The sequence below is a fragment of the Centropristis striata genome, chromosome 13 (genome assembly GCF_030273125.1).
Source record: "Centropristis striata isolate RG_2023a ecotype Rhode Island chromosome 13, C.striata_1.0, whole genome shotgun sequence".
Taxonomy (NCBI): domain Eukaryota; kingdom Metazoa; phylum Chordata; class Actinopteri; order Perciformes; family Serranidae; genus Centropristis; species Centropristis striata.
In genome coordinates this window covers 6,867,396-6,888,944 of record NC_081529.1, presented here as the reverse complement: position 1 = coordinate 6,888,944, position 21,549 = coordinate 6,867,396, and the positions used below count along the sequence as shown (strand labels likewise).

Here is a 21,549-nt window from a genome sequence, read left to right as displayed (position 1 = left end):
CTTGGCCCACTCTGATGCCTCTCTAGAGCGGCTGGAGCAGCTCCAGCTCATTAACTGCTTGGAGACTAATTGTTGCTACTGTGGGCCAGGTCACTGTGGGCGACCACCACAGAATCAGATGGTCGGGGTCAAAGTGCAGGGAGAGTCAGTGGAACATGTTGGTGAGGGTAAAAGGTATAACCTGGATGTGTTCTGTTACTGGGGATTTCCACCGGGCGCGTTACAGCAGCAGCACGTCAGCTTAGCCAGAGGGAGCACTTGCGGCAGTGTCGGCAGGGGGCTCCAGGAGAGCGGGCGTGCTGGCAGAAGTGGTTGTAGCCGGTGATGGGCTCTCGGCAGAGGTAGCACATGAAGCTGCCGCAGCGGCACGACATCCGGTTGCAGCCCTCCGACTTGACCAGGCCGGTGCCGCATTTGACGCATTTCCTCACCCGAGCTGCCGTCATACGCTCCTCACTAGACAGACAAGAGGGAAGATCAAATCAATGAAAAGGGTAGTGAGGGACAAAAGAATCAAAAGTCAACTAAAAGACAAGTTGAGTCCAAGAGAGACATAACAGTGCTGTAAAACACACATCTGACTCTTTGTCTCAGGGACAGAGTCTTCCTTGTGTTTTCTCAGTGAGATGAGAAAGTTCTGTCTGTAGTTTTGTTAAAGGCTACAAGGAAATACTAACATGAACCCAGGTCTCATTTCAGGGTCAAACACATTCAGGTTTGTTAGAAGTGGTTACATGCAGCTTAATCATAAAGTCAACATTACTCTTGGAAACAAAATAAAATCACACAAACAGCCTGAACAGTCTACTGACAGATTCTTTACACACCGGGGCATTTTTTTTGCCATTACTACAATATCGTTTTCGAGAAGTTTCACACTGAATCAAAATATTACGCAGCAAAAGAACAGTGTCTTTTTTTTTGGAAGAAAGCTGATTTTGTCAGAGCTTTCGCACCGTGAATATAAGTGATCATGTGTGGAACGGATGTTGCGATGTCACAACAATGGTGGACCTTGATCCTTTGTATTTCTCAGCACCCTTTATTTAATGACACCAAAGACATGAAAATTATAAAGACAATGAACTCAAGAACGACTAGGCTATCAGGACAGTGAGGAGCCTATGGAGTCTACTTTTTGGAGTCGACTTTTAGATGCATTAGAGTTGGTAGCAAGGCAATGATGGCATCGCAGGTTTGGCTGACTTACTTTCTTATTTAGCTTTTAATTTGCTGTAGGATTGAATCTGTGCTCTTTGGGAATGTTTTTGATTGAAGGTCCATTGTGTATGACTTGAATTATTAATCTTTTTAAGATGTTTATCACCCTGGGTTATTTATCTAAATGGGTGTGGAAACAGACTTGGATCAAACACTGTACTTAAGTATCATACAAGAGACCAAACCCTAAAATCAAGAGCGGTCTGGAGTTGTGATTCTTTTAGCTCAGTCCTGTTAAGGCCATCGGGTCAGTGCAGCTCAGGCCTGCTGCCCTGATCTTTCTACCAGGCCACTTCCTGTCTCTTTCAGCACCAGGAAGTAAGAAGATCTGTGTTCGGCTGAAAACAGGAAGTACTGCCTGTGGGCCTGCTGGGCCATAGGAAGCAGCCGGCCTCTCCACTTCCTGGAGTGTTGTCCGGGAAACTGAGCTGTTTACCCAGCATCCTCTCTGAGTGAGGAGGAGCAGAGGGGACAGCGAGAACACTGAGATAATGAACAGGGCCAGCAACTCTGTCCAGTGTAGAACACAAAGTGGATAATCAGGATCACTGTTGTTACAGTTTCACTTTGTTGAAATGTGTTTTTGTCATGTTGAATATTAATGTATAATGGGAATAATGTGTTGTATGGACCAAGATATGTGATTTCTGCCTGCGGGTGAGGAGTCTGCTCATGGAACTGGAAAAAAAACCAATCACATTTGATTTGATACATATCGTCAAAATAATATGAAAAGGTCCGACCATGAGGCAACCTCTGGACCTGTAAAGTGAAGGCAATATGGTGGCGCTTAACTTGTATTCTTTTTAATGGCCAGCAGGGGGAGACTCAACCAGTCTATGAGAATATTACCCTACATCTCACTTGATGACATTTACCCCTTTTGGACCAAAGCAGTACCAGGGCCGGTTTGGAGCCGGTGCCTAATCTTGAACTAGTTCTTTGCTTTTTCGACAGCCAAAGAACCGGCTCTCGGCCTGGAAAACTGGTTCCAGATCGACACAAAGATTTGCTGTTTACGTCAGGGGCTGGTGGCGGGATTATCGTAACCAACAAGATCAACTAAAATGTGTATCACTCATTCTATTTGATTTGTTTACCTGCAATGTGATTGATACGGGTTAGCGATAGCCGGCTAACATTAGCTTATAACAGAGTCCGGCATTAGCATCTTACGTTAATTTTTAACAAGAACGTAATCGCCATCCATATCGTTTAAGACGAGCAGCACAGCTGTGTTGTACCAGTAATGTTTGGATGCCAATGTAGGCTCGCAAAGCCAGGAGCAACATTTGCAAAGAGATGATGTAGTCTGTATGTCTATCATCTATATTTTTCCATATAGTTTTAATAGTGATGTCGAAAAAGAAGCAGCTGAACTGTGTTACAGCAATCTTAACGTCATTTTTCCAACACTTTATGTTCTGATACTGGACCGTTTTGCAAATATGGTGTATACAAAAATAGTCATGTGGTTATTTCATTTATCTATTTATCATCTATTTATTAAATTACCACAAAACACATTATATTGTGATATATTTCATTATTGAGATATGACATTAGCTGTATTGGGATAGAAGATTTTGCCCATATTGCCCAGCCGTATTAGCATCTATAATGTTTAGAATTTATATGTTCCTGGACCCAAAAATAACCACAAAGTTTCACATCATCTCATCGACAATGATACACGAGAGCTATATGTCCTTGCAGATCATTAGTCCAGCTGGTGATGTGGTGGTATGTTGACAAAGGAGTGTTTTTTGTGCAAGACCACTTACAAGAGCACCCTCATGCGGATCTCGTCCCTCTCCAGGACCTGCTCACACGTCTTCCCCACATGCTGCTTCCACTGGACATGGCACTTTCTACAGCTCTCCTGTAGAAAAACACAAGAAAAGAAATTGACAAATGTTGTGTGTCAATATTAGGTCGAAGAAAGCAAAAAGTGCAAATCATTTCATTTCGAATCTCCTTGCAACATTTATACACTTCTACATGTTTTATATAATGAAATATCAAGTATTTATCCCATATTTCCACATGCATCCATCACTAACTGTTACTGCTGAATAAGAGCAGCCCTGCAGTCAGTCTGCTCTATATGCTGCTGGTGCTGCCACTGCAGGGACTTGGACTTGCACAGCTACTAGGTGTGGCTCTCCCTGCAAATCTGAGCGTGAGTGTGTGTGTGTGTGACTGCAGCAAGAGTGCGATTTGCTCGCCGCTGACTGCTTGGTTGCCTAGAAACAGCAACTCCATCCTCCAACCTCCAACCTCTTTCATCGTGTCAACCTCAGTCAGACGTTCAGCGAAAGGACGAGCTGGACGGACGGCATCACTGCACACACACACACACGTTAGCTCGGGGTTGCCTCCCTCACTAACCCTTAGCTAAGTGGTGTCACCATTAATATTTGAACTGCTCATTTAATATTGAAGAGCGTGGCATATGACAGCTGATGCAGCACAAGTATGATCCACATCTCCAGTGTGACCCTTAACCTGGGAAGGAAACACACCCTCTTTACACACCCTATAGTCACTGTGTGTGTGTGTGTGTGTGTGTGTGTGTGTGTGTGTGTGTGTGTGTGTGTGTGTGTTATTTTGTCATTTCAGCTACCATAGGCGTGTAGCTCTCTGTGAGCTCTCTCACAGTATTCAGCGAGACAGCTGTGTGTGTGTGCAAGGTCAGCCAAAGGGTGGGGAACAGAGCTGGAGGAGCCAGAGTTTTTGTTGGCATTTGGATCATTTGGGATGGAAGAAAGGCACACAAGGAGCTTTACAGTCAAACTAGTGCAGCTTCAAGGAAAAGATGAGCCCTTTTCAAACATCAAACAGATGAGGTAGACCAACTGTGCTCACATTTTTGTGGCATTTCTGAATTATAAGGGAGTTTGAGAGCAGACAGATGCGTCAAACATACCCGATGGTATGCACGAAAAGCACAATGAGAAAACTGTCCCTCATGGTTAAATGAGGGTCTTTAGAGAAGGGGAGGTCTGCAAGCCAAGGGGGGTGCTGAACTGGACTCAAAAAAGCCTGATCACACAAAGACTGGAGACAGAGAGTGAGAAGCATGAGGAGGATAGAGATAGAGGCAGAGTGGTGAAAGATCACCCCCTAGTGGTAACCTAGCGACCAGGAAGAGGGACAGCATGAGAAAGAGTGACAGTGTGAGTGTCTGAGACCTGTATGACAGGCTGGGGTAAAAGCAGGAACACACCTGAGTTCTTATAGCGCGGCTAAAAATACAGCCGGTGACGTCGGAGACAAGCCTTGTATGGGGCGTGTCTTCCCCGCCCCCCCTGGGTGTCAGACTGTGGGCTGAAACAGAGCTGCTGCCAACAATCACTTACTATTATTCTGGTCAATATTGACTTCACGATTATTTATCTTGATTACTCATTAACTTTGGAAGCATTATGCATCGACTGAACTTAAAAAGCAACTTGTATTTTTAACGGTGGATTCTTTTGAAAATTAAATATAGTTCAAATACTTTAAAAAACATTTTTATAATTACCACCCTTGTAAATGATTTTTCCTTGGTGCACAGTAAAAATACACAATTTAAAAAAAATCTTATGCAGCAGTTTTAATGAGCTGAACTGCACCAAAAAAATAAAATAAATCAAGAAAATGAATAAAAACGGATATATATCATATATACATTTTACAAAAATAAATAAAATTGTTAATGTTGTAACATTAGCGCACTTCCACAACCTACTGACCTACATACTACTCAACATTAGTTTTCAATATATAATAAATCAAAAAATTAGATTACTATCTTGTAGTACACCGCCACAACTTACTATAAATCTCTTATTTATTCATCATTTTGGTAAACTATATAACTCAGAAAAAGGGGTGAGCATCATTGCTAAGCTGAATGCAGCACAAACATTTTAGCTTTTTTAAATAGTGCATGTTTAGCTTTTTTTTCTGCACTCCCTCCACCCATCCTGTTCCAACTTTTCCTCCATCTCCATTCACTGCACTCCTCTCCCTTGGGGGCGACTCCTTCCTGCTCTCCCACCCAGTATCACCTTCCTCTAGCTTTCATTCATACCTCATGCCTCTCCTCCTCTGAATCTTTTTCTATCTCTTCCTCTGTGTGCAGGCTGCAGCAGCCCTTATAAGGAAGTGCAAGCAGCTTGCAGAGCTTCTGATTGGGGGGCTGCATTGAGCGTGCATGTGTGCACCGGTGTGTTTTTTAGGGAGATGGCTTTTACTGCATTAAAAACTGTGTGCAGATGTTATAATATACGCGATAAACAAAGACTTTCAAAGCTCTCTGTTCTCCAACAGCCTTCCAGTGGCCTACATTCATACATTCCTCTACTCTCATGAAGTAATCATACGCAGGCCAGGAACAAGCCCGTCCAAATGTCCTCATAACCACATGTGGAATACATTAGCATCCGCTTTTGTGCGTATATATGTGTGTGTGTGTGTGTGGTGGGGGGGGTCAGACAGAGCCAGGGGAGAGGAGCAGGAGAAAAGAAAAGAGAGGGAGGAGGAGAATCTGGGTCAAACTTGATCTGAACCACATTTGAAATGGAGGAGGAAGTGTGTCCAACCAGTAAGGAACCAGTAAGAGGGGAGTGGATCGTGCAGCCGACCAATGAGGCGGCGGTGCGGGATAAGGCGGGTGGGCTTACGGAAGTGTGTCAGTTACATAATGAAGCCCCTCCCTGCTCTTATGCTGAACGGACTGTACAACAACTGTCTTCAACCTTGCTTTGTGCTGATGGTTTAAGGATGGAAAATATATATGTAAACAACTTTTTTTTTTTAAAAAGAGATGCAGATAAGACCTATAAACTAATAAACAAATCTGGGTTTGCGGGGGGTTCCACCTCAGAGAGGAAACAGACTTTCCAGACAGCACACACCACAGCAGCCACAGACTCACATCCTGATTCCTGCACAAATTAAAGAGGAAGTAAGCTGTGTTAACTTTCTGTAGCGCCTGACTTACTTGCATAACAACAACAAAAAAAAGTGTGTCTTACTAAAGAGCATCCATGTAAGACTGTAACATAATTTAATAGTTGACCTAAATCTGCAGCTGTTAATTTCTGCGATGCAGACGAATTATATTCAGGAAAGGATCAACCCAAAAGATATCTGGAGCATGTCTAACTTTTTTGTATCTCAGGGTGTGTGTATGTAATGAGGTGCAGCTGTGCAGTAACACTGCATGGCAGCCAGTTTGAACCTCTGGCTCCACCTACAGGCTCATGGACGGAACAGCAGGAGAAAGCACGGACGTCCTTTTCTGCATGTAGCTTTTTGCATTTATACAACCTCAGAGGTTTGTATGATTACATTAAAGGCCCTGTTGCTATCAGCTATCACTGAGATGACAATATGCAACTTACACAAGGATACAAGGATGTTATTGGGACAACAGGACCATCTCACAATACTGTTATTTAAAGCCATAGCCACTGCAGAGGAATTGATTTTAACCCTCTGAACCCCACAACCAACCTGCAGTTTTGTGATGCATGTTTTTCTTAAAAGAAATACATACATGAAATCTCTAGAGTTACACTATATATCATAGCTAGACATTATTGTCAGAACCAAATCTAAGCTTAACATTTCATCAAAATCATTTTATTCCATTTACCAAAAATAATGTATTTGCACTATCCAGATCCTGTAAAAAACATTAAATTTTGCACTCCTCAGCACAACTGGGAAGCCTCAAATGATCCAACTGAGACAGTCAAGTGACAAACAATCAGACTGAACTTGGACTGAACTGCAGGTTTACACAGAGAGGGTCCTTACTGGGCTGTCAGAGGAACTAGGGGAGCCTGGGCAAAGCCAGCAGATGTAAAATGATACTTAATAGTTTAGCCAGAGACGGATGATCTCTGTGTGCTACCAGAGATTCATCAATGTGTGCATCAAGTACTTCCTTATTTTTTTAAATAAGGCTTTTGTGTGTGTGTGTGTGTGTGTGTGTGTGTGTGTGTGTGTGTGTGTGTGTGTGTGTATGTGTGTGTTTTTATCACCCCTGGATTTATTGTACAGGAACTATATTTAGTCCCTGGTGCCTCCAGTTGCAACTCAGCTTTAGTCCCGGTCTCTTGCAATACAACAAGAATTTATTTTCACTACTGATTGATCCATTAATTACTTTGTCAAATGACAAATTAGTTGTACTGATGTACAAAGAACCAGAAAAATAATTTCCCAGAGCCAAACATTGTGTTTTCAAATAGCCTATTATGTCCAACCACGATTTACACAATTTACAGTGATGTAAAACAGAGATGAGGAAAATCCTCAGAGAAGATAAAACCAGAAAATGTTTGGCATTTTCCCTTGATAATGGTGATCACATTACCGTGACTAGTCATTTTGGCACAATTCAAAGGAATACTTCACCCCTAAAATGATCATCTGAATATCAGTAACTCACCTCGTATGACCTAGAATGAAATCAAGGTAACACAGGGGTAAAGTATTATTTTCTTAAGTTATGTGTTTTTGTGACATACTGGAGGACTGGTACCAAGAGGTGATGTTTACACTCGTTATGTCGGGGTGGTACCACCATTCCGGGAATGTAGTGATAGTAGGAGTGTGTGTGCGTGTGTGTTGAGTCAGAAAGAGATTGCAGTGGTGCGGCTGAAGTGAGTGTGAGACACAAGAGCAAAAACAACAAGAGACAAAGACGCATCGAGAGAAAGAAGTGAGGGTTGTGTTTGTGTGCTGACAGTGAGAATATGATGTGTTTGTGTGCGTTTCTGCCAAATAATGAAGGTTTTTGACTGGAATCCATGTGACAGCCTTGGCAGACACAAAGCAACGCCTCCCCCTGCATTCCTCAGACAGAGGGAGGAGGCCCGCAGATAAACAGTCAGGGAGATAGAGGTGGCGACCTCGCCAGATGGAACCGCTTCATCATCTGCACAAAACTGTTCATCAATCTTTTTGATCGTGACAGACTTGATCTCTGTCTCATGTCCGGGCTGCACTCAGATGATTTATGCTGAGGTGAACGCTGCACAAGGAGCTTTTGGGTCCTACAGTCACAATGGAGTGAATTATTCATGATACTGGATTCAAATCCAGGTTCAGCCTCTCTTTTGTACAGTGTGATTTAACTCTAAACAGCCGGATGTGATTATATCAGATGATGCACATATTGTGCAAGAGCCAGACTGTTAACCTATATCGTCTTTTACAGTTATGGCCTGTAAAGGAAGAACAGCAGTGTTTAATGAAGTCAATAATTACAGTGGGACTGACCTTGCGGCACCGAGGGTTGGGGCAGCTAAACAGAGACATGTCTTTGTCCAACAAGGCTGGGAAGTTGCAAAACGGACACCTGGAAAAGCCAAACAGGAAGGTGGGTTAATGAATGAAATTTATGATGCAGCTGTACATGAGAAAGCTCAGATTAAAGAATCTCACTGAGAGGAAACAAAGAGTCATTTTTTCAGGTTTACGTAAGAGTATGCAGAGTCCCATTAGACCATCAATAAATCAAAATCAACCAGACTGCAAGTCTATGAGTTGCACCTATTCTTGTGAGGATTATAAAACAAGAACACGGAGGCTCTGTACTCCGAACCAAGATGGCAAACTTTATCACTCCTCTCAACCAAGACAAAGGCAGCAAATGTTTACCAGAGGAAACTCAAATTCTCTCAGAGCACTTCACTTTAAGGAATGATGTTCTCTATTCTTCTAAAGATTATTTTGTCCTTTTTTTCAGCTCTACTAGATAGTGACAGAGAGAGACACAGAGGGACACAGAGGGGAAGACACATGCAGGAAAAGGGACCTTGGGCCGGATTCAAACCTGGAGCACTGCATCAAGGACTCAGCTTCAGTGATATATGCTCTACCAGTGACCACTGGGAGGCCCCACTGGATTCTAGTCTAACCTTTATTGAACAAGAGTTGCAACTTTTGTTCAATAAGCATCACGGACTGTATGAATGTTTGCATTTCCTGACGTATATGCAGTCATGGAAAAAAATATTAGACCACCCTTGTTTTCTTCAATTTCTTGTTCATTTTAATGCCAAGAAGTTTAAGAAAACAAGGGTGATCTACTCATTTTTTCCATGACTGTACATCACCCCCCTTGTGGGCCCTTTATAAAAAATTATGTCTAAAAATAACGATTATTTCCATTCCAGCTGGTGTTACGTAGCAGCTAATCTTCATGTAACCCATCACTCAAGTGGGGAATTTGGGGCATTTTTGCTCATGAAATGACTTCAATAATAAACTCTATCAAAATTGTTGCCTATTAATTTATGGTTGATCGGCTTATTATTTTGGTTCTATAAAGGATGTAAACATACACACACACACACACTTACCGCACAAGTTCATCGGCACAGGTGGCAGCGACCGCCTCCTCCGCCTGCCTCTCGTAGTATTTACACAGTATGTTCTCTGGAAGGACCTTCTCCAGCTCACATACTGGGTAGGAGCACGGGCAGCCCCCCTCCATGCAGCTCAGCTCCGACTGCAACATCGACACACACACACACACACACACACACACACACACAAACACGAGTAGTTAGAAATGTACAGGCACGTTTACAACCACCTTCAGCCAACACATGCACAAAAATAAACTGACAACTGTGTTTGCATTTAAAGTTCTATTCTGTTTTTTTCATGTTCTACATATTAATCAATGCTATTCTCCTCATATCAATATAAAAATCAGCCTGCAGAGACTTGAAACCTGAACAATACAATATAAAAATCGATAGACTTTTGAAAATATACGAACAGAAAAAATCTCATAGTTTAGAAAATGTATGTAATGTGTGAAAAAAAACTAACATTAAAACAAACACCATTCATGGGGCTTTTCAACCAATATATGAATTATAACTGCAGTAATCACATTTATTTGGCTGTCACATCCTTTGTGTACCAATTCTCCAGCTCGGGTTTATAGGATAAGTCATTTATAGTTGCCTGGCAACATTAGCAGTTCTGTATGTCCTATTTAAACGTGGTAAAAACAGCGCTTGTGTGTGTGTGTGTGTGTATGTGTGTGTGTGTGTGTGTGTGTGTGTGTGTGTACCTTCCCGGAGCCAAACACTGCCTCCTGAGCGTATTTGACCAGGCACTCTTTACAGAACAGGTGGCCGTCTGAACACTGCGTCATCTTCTCAAACGCAAACTCTCCGTAGCAGCAGCCACACTCGATCAGCTGGCCGTCCTGCAAGAACATTCACACACAGACATATCTTAAGAGCCTCTGAGGTTGTTTTTTTAATTTTCTACATTTTTCAGGGTCTTTTTATGCTTTGTGAAAGTGCCTTGCGGTGCTAAAAGGGATTAAGGAGTAAAATGAACCTGCAGAGCAACTAGTCTACGACATATTCTACAAAAAAAAACAGCTTTTTAGTGACTTGGGAAACTTTAAGAAAACCAATGACATCAGCTGTTTGACTTTGAGGTTCTTTGGTCCTTTACCACAACATTAATATGTAATGTATTGTTACAAAATACACTTTTTAGACATTTTTTTACACTAACAAATGATAAACTATGCCCCCTTGTGAGTGTTACATCAGTTTGGTTGAGGCATGTGTGCTTCCTACCATCTTGTATTCATCCTCATTGACCTGCAGAGCCAGCAGGAAGTCCTCATGCTGGAGAAAAAGAGAAAGGAGTGTTAAGAGATGCAACATGCATTATTTCTCAGCTAGTGGAAATACAGTGTGCTACACCTGAACTCAGCCAAGTCTTGGGAAGCAGAGAAAGTCTTACGATCATTTTCTCTGATGCCAGAAATGTTTTGTATGCTAAATGCACAGCAATAACAACAATAACTGCTACATTAATTTCTATTATTTGAGTTTGGGGCTGTATCCAATAGTTCAAAGCTTTGATTCGTAACAATGACATTCAAATTCTGAATAAACATTCAAATTCTACACAGTAAGGTTGGGCGGCTGTAAAAACTTTCAAAATGGTTTGATATTAAACCAAACCACAGGCCGGTCTGAATTCTCAAATATTACTTTATTACCAGAGAGCGTCTTTCTCTCTCTTTTTTACTGAAAAGCATGTGTGACAGATCGAGAGGAGAATATTAAAACATGAATGGCATTGTGATGCTGTGACACCGTCGACACAGATTACTGATATGGTTACCTTTTAATTTGCCATAAGGTGTCAAATGCAGGTCTAGTCGGTTGGCAAAAAATCTAATTGGTTAAGGTCGTACACAGGACCGGACCAGGCTGGTAAAACCAGAAATCAAACAAACCTCTACTATTCTTTCTGCTTAAACCTGGTCATTTTTGCACAGTTAGAGATACATATTTGGCTACACTTATTATTGATGGAGGCCCACTTCTTATTCGTTATTCTTTTATCATTATCATTTTTACGCCACATTTTTTGATTACTATCTCCTTCCATTGTTTTCATCATAGAAACTTCATTTAAACATCAAAACATTCAGCTCTGTTAGGAAACGCGTGCATGGACTTTTTTCATTCGTATCTTTCATAAAATCAGAAATGTTCCACATCATTTTTTCTCCATTCAAATGAGAAAAATTGAAGTCTTTTGACACGTTTTCATGCATTAATTACTCATTCATTCTTTCAGCTAGAAACTCCATTCAAACCTAAAAATGTTCCCTGATAAAAATATTACACATTTCCCAATTATTACAACTCCTTAAAAGTCTTGTTTCTACTACTTCAGCTTCTTCTGGCACACGTTAAACCACCAGTATAGTGTTCCACAAATTATTTATACATTATTGGTATTATTTAACTTTTTATTTCATTCATATTAAATCCACCCAGTCCCAGTTTTTAAACTATTCCTACTTCAACATCCAGCATCCTCTAGTTCATATTATAGTATTTCTAGAATCAGATTCCAGTGGTGGCGGCATAGGATTGTTTCTGACTCTTGTAATCCAAACAGTTCCAACAACTCCAGAGCGATGTTAAGTCCAAAAGTAAAGATTTATTGAAAAAAGATGGATAAAAACATGTTGTGATAAGTAATAATGAGTTCTATATTCCCCTTCATTTAGAAAGGCTCTACATAGAGCCAGCTTTAAAAATACCAGAAAGATTTGCTACCATACAAATCAAGAATTCCCTATGGTAATATTATGCTGATGGAAAAAATAATGCAGGGAGCGAAATACCCCAAACTCCCTGTTCAATAGCAATAAAACAGAATTTATGACTGCACATGTACAGTATAATAAAGAAAAAGAACATGAAGTTGGATCAAGTCTATGAATGTAATACTGGTGACAGGTGTGTGTGTGTGTGTGTGTGTACCTCTGCCCATTCCTTGGCCTTTTGCTGATAGAATGAAAGCTCCTTCTGCACAGAAGCTTCCAGACTGTTGTACGTTCTGCAGTAGCGCCGGTCGTTCTCTAAGAAATACATCCTCTTATCAAACTTCACTGAACCTGCTGGACAGAGGGAACCCAGTGAGTGAGACACCAAGTGCACAGCAGAGGATGTTTAAGGCCGAGACACAACAAAGAAACTTGTTTTACCATGCTCAAAATGGAAATCGACGTAGCAGCGCACGGAGGAGGCTCTGCTTCGTCGTCTCTTTCCTGAGGGGTCGCCTGAATCCTGCCACTTCTTCAGAGCTTCACATAAGGCCTGGGAGCGTGTGGGGGAAAGACACATTTGTAAAAGAGAGCACAAAGTAAAAAGGGGGAAGAACTGTAATTGCATACCTAAGGGCGCTTTCACAAGCCAAAGTTTAGTCCGTTTCAATCGATCTCTGGTGCGGTTTGATTGCACTGTATGCACAAATGAACCTAAACACAGCAGATTGTGGGCCACCTGCACAGGTTTTTTGTGTAATGTACACATAGGCACAGATACAGCACAACTGTGAGAGGACTGACTTGGACTTCTGCTGAAGTCTGATGTTTGCTTGACAAGCAGCAGATAAAAACAATGACTTTTATATCATCCTTAGATCAGCTGTAAGGATCAGTGCAGAGTCAATTTTATTTCATATTTCATATTTCATGGTGCGTTCGGCTCCATGTTGCATTGTTTATTTACGTGTTTACACCAACAACTTTCCAACCAAGGGCTACACAGTGGTGGAGTGGTGCCTCACAGCAAGAGAGTCGCTAGTTCAACTCTGGCCTGCAGCTCTTCTGAGTGGAGTTTACATGTTCTCCTCGTGTCAGAGTTGGTTCTCACCGGCTACTCCGGCTTCCTCCCACAGTCCAAAAACATGCACTTAGGTTTAATTGGTGACTCTAAATTGCCCGTAGGAGTGAATGAGAGTGTGATTGCCAATGTCAGCTGGGATCGGAGTGCAGAGAAGAGGTTAAGGATAATGAATAAACTTTCCAACCAATAAGAAATAATGCTGCCAGTATATGTCTAGCCTTCCGCCTTCATACACGCCTCTCTGCAAATCTTTAAAACATTTTTTTGGTCCGCTTACATTCAAGCACTGTGAAAGAAAACCAGACTAAATACAAAACCAGCCAAAAGTATCAATTTTTCTCATATTCAGACTAACCAAGCAGACTTGGGTTGTGAAAGGTGTACTAAGAGACCACAGGTACCTTGCGTGTGATTGCATAGTGTCCCTTCAGAGCATTGAGGGCCCATTTGATGTCCTGACAGCTGAGCATCCTGAAATCTGCCATGAGCAAGTCAGCAGCCTGCATCACAGCCTCAGGTCCCACCGTGCCCAGTTTGGCATAGTCAAACAGGTCCTCGGTCACCTGAAAAGACCCATAAAACCCATATATAAACACAGTACGAAGACACTGAGGATGGGAACAGAAATGTCACCAAAACAACAAATGTAATTGACATTGCATAACTGACACTCAAGGCTTTTTTTCTGACTGTGTGGTGGGTGGGGTGGGAGAAGAGCTGAATAATCAGGTTTAAAGGCAGGAGAGCCTGAATGTTGTTTGTGCATTATCTGCTGTTTTGTGTGAACATGTCAGAGCCTGAGGTGAGATTCTTTCCTGTTCTGTCCTTTCATATTTCTGTGTTTACTCCACAAAGTTTGCTTTGGAAAGGAATACAAATAAAGTTATTGTTTGCCTTTCTCCTTTCCATGCGAAACACTCACATAATGGAGTTGATTTTCAGTATTTATTGTCTCTGCCCAACAACAGCACAGAGTCATAATCTGGTGACAGACACCAAGAAAAGCTCCTAAGCTTGACTGACGTTATTATGTAATGAGGAACCATCTATCCTTCCTTTTCCCCCAGTTCTTTAGTTTGCCTGCACACAGTACAGAATGCTTATTATACTGGTGAGGAAGTTAAACACTCACACTGACCCACGCCTCTTCATCCTGGCTAAGATTAAAGTTTAATGTCTAAACACTCAGCCGCTTGACTGAAAATTGTACTAAACAGTAATGCCTTATACAGGTCATTGTCTTGTGGTTTGGACGGACGGACGGACGGACGGACAGACAGACACACAGACACACACACACACCTCTGTCTGGGTCTCTCCAGACTCCAGTAGGATGCTGGTGGGAGCTGCTGCAGCTGCTGCTGTGGTATCCCCCCTTGGATACTCTGGGTTCTCCAGCAGCAGGTTACAGATACTGAAACACAGTAGAGAGGAGCTGCATGTCAACAAGCTCGCACAGACACACACACACTGTTACAGGTAAGATGATCTCTCAATACCTTTCCACCCATATAGAACTGGACTTTTGCCTCACTAGGGGCAGCTTGGCTTTTTATTTTTTTCCAATTGTATTGGATGCATTGATGGTATTTGGCAGATGTTTTATCAATTGGAAATTTTGGAAGCTCAGCTAATTAACACCAACTGGTATTTCAATGGTTACAATGGTCACAATTAGCTTTTTTTCAAGTCAGGCATTAGTCATAGTTCAATAAATCCTTACAATGGAGAAAAAGAAAGCAAACTGAAAAAATAACAAAAAAAACCCAGAAGATCTAGTAATGATATCATATTTTGATTTCCTGAGAACCTGAATCACTTATTATTTCAAATGAAGTACTGGAGAAAAAAGGTTGATGCTTCTTACACATTCAAGTCTTTCACATTATTCTTTTGGATCAGTTCTGCTACATAGGCTTCTTGGACATCTGGGAATAGATCCAACTGTAGAGGCAACACAAAGAGTTGAACAGGTGGAATGGAGTTGGGACAGAGGAGGTGAGAAGCACAGTTACATTAACCATTTAACACAATATTAACCAACTGATGATCTCATGAGGAATATAGCAGAGATGCTTATAATACCCATGCCTGCTCTGCTTATGTAATACTCACAACACCAGTGATAAGGGCTCGAACGAGGGGCTGCTGCTCTGCTCTGGCACGGGGTGCAGAGGGACCAGGCCTTGCATCCTCTATTCTGGGAACATCCTCTGGAGCAGGAGGGACGGCGACCAGACCAGGGACTGGATTGACCCTTTCTTGGTTTGGAGCTGGAGCCCTAACGAGACGAGCCTCTCCCCCGTTGTGTGGGACTGAAGCTGCGGGAGCTGGAGGCGCAGGGGGGTTAGCGTTCACGTTGGGCACCCTGATGTGGAGGCTGCGGACTGGCAGGACCACACCAGAGGCACCGGCCTGTGGCGGAGGATTGGGAACACACGCTCCAGGCGCTTGGCTCCCCAGGATGATCCGGTGACCTGCCTCTGGAGGTCCTAGTCTCTCTGGGGCTGCAGCTATTAGCACTGCAGCGGGGATCACCTGTATCACCTGAGGGGGTTGAGGGGCCTGGGCTGGTGGCTGGGCAGGGGCTTGGGGCTGGGGCTGGGCAGGGGCCTGGGCAGGGGGCTGTGCAGGGGCCTGGGCCAGGGGCTGCGGTTCGATCTGAATGAGATTACCCTGCATGCGATTGAATGTCACAGGTCGCAGCACGTTCTGGGGCCTGAGCTGCGGCTGGGGTTGGATTTTTAGAGCGGAGGGAATAACCTCTTTCACCTGGATGGCGTGGGGCTGTAGCGTTGTGGTCTCACTGGTCTGGAGCTGAGTAGATGTACCGGGCTGAGACAGCGTCCGTGTGTTAGACTGTGACTGGGTAGATGAAGTACTGGCCTGAGGATTTTGTGAATGAGTACTTGTACTAGCCTTTTCTTGAGTGTTTGCGGAAGAACTTGATGCAACCGCACAAGAAGACCGTGTGGCACTGGTAGAGGTACCCGCCGTGGGCTCCAGCGTTGCCTGTACTGAAGAGCCAGCTTGTGGCTGTATGAGTCCAGATGTGCTGGGCTGAGGCTGATAAAGTACTGGTATAGGTGCTCTGGATGTGTTGGCGTTTGTGGAGGTAGATGGGGTTTGGTTAGACACTGCATGGAGGTCCACTTTTGTATGTGCTGACGTACCGTCCTGTTTCTGTGAGTTTGTGTTAAGTTTTGGCTGAGACAGTGTGTGTGATGAAGGGCCAGCTTGTGGCTGTGTGTGTCCAGACGTGCTCGACTGTACTGGTGTGGTGGTCTGTATGGCTGGCCTTACTGCGGAGGAGCTGGCCTTGGCATCTCTGGAGGTAGAGGGGGCAGAACCAGGGTTCCCCGTGGGAACCCCAGAAGTTGCGCTACTGTGACCTATAACTTGAATTAGGTTATGCGAGGCCCCACTCCACTTTGCTGCTGGGCGAATCACATGTCTGCGTGCAGGAGTTAGTGGCTGCAGAAAACACGGGAGGCAAAACCGAAAAGTTGGCAGATAAATGGAAACTTGTCTGTTACTTTGATTTAACTTCTGTAGCTCATATTACTGACAGCAATTTCTGATAATTCTATAATAAAACAGGTTAAAGTTTACATTTTTGTACAAGATAACAAGGAAGCTTCAAATAACAAGTATCTCTTATATCAGGGATTCCCAAAGTGTGGTGCACGCACCCCTGGGGGTGCGCGAGCTGCCGCTAGGGGGTGCGCGAGAATGTAATGGCGGTCTGATAAAAACACAATTAAATTTTTTTCCCCCACACAATAAAGAAGTGTAAATTAACATTTCCTTTGTAAAATGTAAAATCAAAAACTGTAATATTAATTAATAAATAAATGCAGGCTATTCAAAATGCACTTCATCTTCAAATGAAGCGTAGAAGAAGTTATCTTCTTCCATTTTTCCAACCTGTGTTATGATTGATGATTATGATGATGATACGATTATGACAGGTTGTTTAGCTCCACGGTCATTTAAACTTGCTGCAATTTTTGTTCAACGCGGCTCAAAATATTATAACATTTTCCCCAACTTATGTGCTTTCTGCCTCTGATCCTGAGCCTGTCATCATCCTCTTTGCTCTTAAAAGTGGAAGCTTGCGCATAACTTTGTTGCATTATTGAAACTGTGTTCAGGTTAATTCAAATGCGAGACCGCATTGTTGTGATGGTGATTATTTTATTATATGTGTTCTCATTTAAGCATGATTAAACATGCCGCCTTTATATGGCTATAAAAAAAGCTTATTGCATTTTGGTTTTTTTGAAGGTGTGGGGGATTGGGGGTGCGTCAACACGGTTGGGACATAGAAGGGGGTGCGCGGCTAAAAACGTTTGGGAACCGCTGTCTTATATGAACAATAAAAAATGTATGACTCACCTCCAATATGCTGACGTCGTCATCATCTGCGTCGTCCGGAACTAACACAGGGCTGCCAGGTACCAGAGTCGGAGGCTCCTCATCTGAGTCATCAGAAATGGTGATGAGCTCCCTCTTACAGGAACGGGAACCTACACAGACACAGTGTAATGTAAATATTACAAATTTGTATGAGTGGTGGCTATTTATGTCTTTATAGCAAAGTGTGTGGAAAAAATAGCACATTACATCACATATGCCCGTACTGAATGTTTAATGCTGCAAGGATTATGTTAGCCAGAAACAGTCTTGTTTGTAGTGATTATGTTTATCTTTGCTACAGTACATTAAACGTGTCCTTTGACAGATTTGACCAATCCAAACAGTTAAGTAGCAGTTGACAGCCACAAAGAACAGTAAAGCTCTGTCCTGCAGTGGACAGAGTAAATTGGAGATTTGAGTAAAGTTATTGGGCAAATACAATTCTTGAATCTAAGTTATTTTATCCATTTTTCAGTCATCTGACTGGCCTCTGGAGCTTTTTTAAACTCATGGAGGTGCATGAAATTCCAAATTGACCTAAAAGGGCTTTACAGTCTGTTCAGATAAGTAAAAAACTTGAACTGAGAATGGAAAAAACCTCAGTGAAAGCAACAGAGGAGAGATCTCTCTCCCAGGACTGACAAACGTGCAACAGATGTTGTTTGTACAGAGAAGAACAACATGATAAAATTACAATACATAGCATGTGAGAGGGAAGAGACAAAGACAGAAGAGACAGAGACAGACGCATGGAAACAACAATAATAACAGTAACACTATAATGATGTTTATGAATAATAGTGATATTATCAGAGAATATAAATAGCAGCAAGATTATCCATAATAGTAATAATAATAGTTTCAGAAGCAGGGATTAAAAATAAGATGAAGAACAGCAGTTGCACCAGTAATAATAATAAAAATAGAAATATGACTAATAATGATAGTAACAGAAGCAGGGCATATAAGAGAATGAACAAAACAGCAGTAGTTTCAGTATCAATATCAGAAACAATAATAAAAATATGACTAATAATAATAACTAGTAATAATAATATTATTATTATATTATATGATTTAATAATAATTATACAGTTGAAAAATAAATGTGTCTTTTCTGTCTGTACTTTCTGGTGGACAAACTATAAAAAGGGTGACACTCTTTCAAAACATATTTCAACATCAACTTCTTGTCATTTTTAGGCTTACATATACACTGATACATGCCAATATCTTTTAGGACAAATAAAAGCTTCAAATGTGACTCTAGCTCACGCTGACATTCAATGCTTTGATATGAAATTATGATTTATTTATTTTTTACATATTGAACCTAACCTGAAGTTTACAGAGGTACTAATAGGTTCTTTTTTCATCATTTATTTAACTGTTCTGCCAGGGAGTCCTGGTCAAGATGGGTAATAAAGTATAATAAGATTCATTACAAGTACAAACAGGGAGAGTTAACATAAAAAAACATTCCAAAACTCACAACAACTGCATAAAAATAAACAGGAATCAAAAGAATCAGGGAAAATAATTTGACATTGTTCTGTAAAACAACGATTTCAGAGAATTTTAAACATTTGAAAAGAGGGAAAAGCTTCCAAGTTCCAAATTTGCAGCTTATGAAAGGAAAGAGCAGCTCTTTTCATTAAAAACTTAAGTAGGAAAAGGAGTTATTATACTGTAAATTTGCAGTAGAGAATTTAAATTATGGACTGTATGATGCTGAACTGAACAAATATATATGTTATATATATGTTATATATATATATGTATATATATATACATATATATATATATATATTTCATGATTGTGATACATTTATCTTATTGTCTCTGTTGTGAAACTAAATCGGGAAAATTATGCCTGTTGTATGTCAATGTTGCTTGCTATTAGGAACTCCCACCTTGAACCCTGACAACACAGGCATGAACAGAGCCAAAAAGCAAGTAGGATAGGTATGGGCTGGCAAGGAATGTCCGTCTCATGCAAAAACTGCAGAAGTACATGCAAATGGCAGCAGCAATCTGGGTCCGATGCCATGCATAACCCCCTGTCACACAACTAGATTATTTCGCTGTTTATACTAACATATGAAAATGTGTCTCACCTTGGCTACGGTGAACGTTGAAGCTTGCAAGGTGAATGACATCATCATCACTGCCTCCATCTGCCATTGTGAACCTACACTTACCAGCTCCCAATCAGCCCACACACAGTCACAGGTCAATCAATAACATCTACACCACACACACACACACACACACACACACACACACACAAGACAAACACACACAGTTTAAGCACTGGTATTCCCCTGGAATAACAAGAAATGCTTTCACTTCAAAATATGTGACATGACAAAACATTTACCAAACACAGGATGGGTTGGAATCCACCTATTATCGTAAATAATGTTATCACATGAGGCTAACAAAGAAGTTGAAATGAGTAACTATTAAATGGTCAGGTCAACTGGTACGTTAGCAAAAGAGAACTTAACAAAGAGGAAGCTTCAGATGAAACAACAATCTGAAGCATGTGGGCTAGGGTTAAGAGGTTGGGATTTGTGTCACTGACCAGAAAGGACATTTGTTAGCTGACTGGAAGTTGATTCAATGAGTTGTCCAATCTCATCCCACAGGAATGTGTTGTAACATTCACTAACCCAGCCCTAGTCGCCCTAGATCTGATCAAAGTTGGCATGAAATCAATGTAAATCTTACATGCAGACGCTAACACTGCGATAAGCTGACAATGTTGCAATGCTAGCTCTATGAACTTGCATTTTTCTCATCGCATTGACATTACTATTAACACTGTGACGTTAGCTTAAAGTTTCAGGTGGTGTAGCTAAAAACAAACATGTCAGAAGAGCAATCGATCATTTCCGCGCAGACACAGAACAAACCACTGCTCTCTGCTAAGCTAATGGTAATTAGCTTGCCTTGCTAGCTAGCTAGTAGGTTAAGTAGTTAGCTCACTTCCGTCGGGATTTCTATCCATAACATTGCTTCAAACAAATCATACACATTCTAATATCTAGATATGAATAATACACATTCGGGAATGACCAATACCGCAGTTTCGTGGTGGATAACCGATACAAAACGTCTTGTTGGTGGGGTGACAATCCGTGAATATCGAAACAAACTGCCAAAACAAGAACAGTAGCAACGTCACGCGTACGGTAACCGTTGAGACGTAACATTACAGGCGGGGACTTATGGGAAATGTAGTCCTCAAGGTGGACTACATCCTCAGCATCTATGTCAGGGATGGGCAGCTGGAGTGGCCCTCAGAACAACTTCATGCATTTGAGCATGAAATCTTAAAAGTGCAGAGTAAAAATGCACAATATTACTTCTTGCAATTAATGTTGTTGCTGCTGTTATTGCACTGAAAAAAAAAGAAAAGAAATCACAGTAAGTGGTTATTTTTTATTTGCTCTAGACCTGTTGTATTCCTATTTATACTGTTATACATGCATTTGAGCATGAAATATGTTAAGTTACTGCACTGTAAATATATTTAAAATTGCAGTTTCATCATATCTGGTTAAGTGCACAGTCCTATATGTGGCCCTGTGGTAGTGTCGGTGAAAAGTTGTGGCCCCCTCCAGCATTTAAGTTGCCCATCCCTGATCTATGTACATGTCGTCACACTGTTAAAATTATCGTTTCACTAATTTTTTCAAGTTTTGCA

General features: G+C 41.6%; 1 protein-coding gene across 1 annotated transcript; it reads right to left on the bottom strand.

The window, feature by feature from the left end:
* Positions 1-236: 236 nt before the first annotated feature.
* rnf216 (ring finger protein 216) lies at positions 237-20,904 on the bottom strand. Its single transcript, XM_059347433.1, has 15 exons — positions 20,425-20,904; positions 19,955-20,084; positions 17,817-17,947; positions 15,534-16,892; positions 15,286-15,362; positions 14,721-14,832; positions 13,820-13,981; positions 12,776-12,887; positions 12,552-12,688; positions 10,839-10,889; positions 10,316-10,453; positions 9,591-9,739; positions 8,506-8,584; positions 3,006-3,103; positions 237-456 (listed from the first exon to the last, which is right to left on the bottom strand). The coding sequence occupies exons 2-15, from the start codon at positions 20,019-20,021 to the stop codon at positions 237-239; spliced, it is 2,892 nt and encodes a 963-aa protein (XP_059203416.1). The 5' UTR covers positions 20,022-20,084; positions 20,425-20,904.
* Positions 20,905-21,549: the final 645 nt, after the last annotated feature.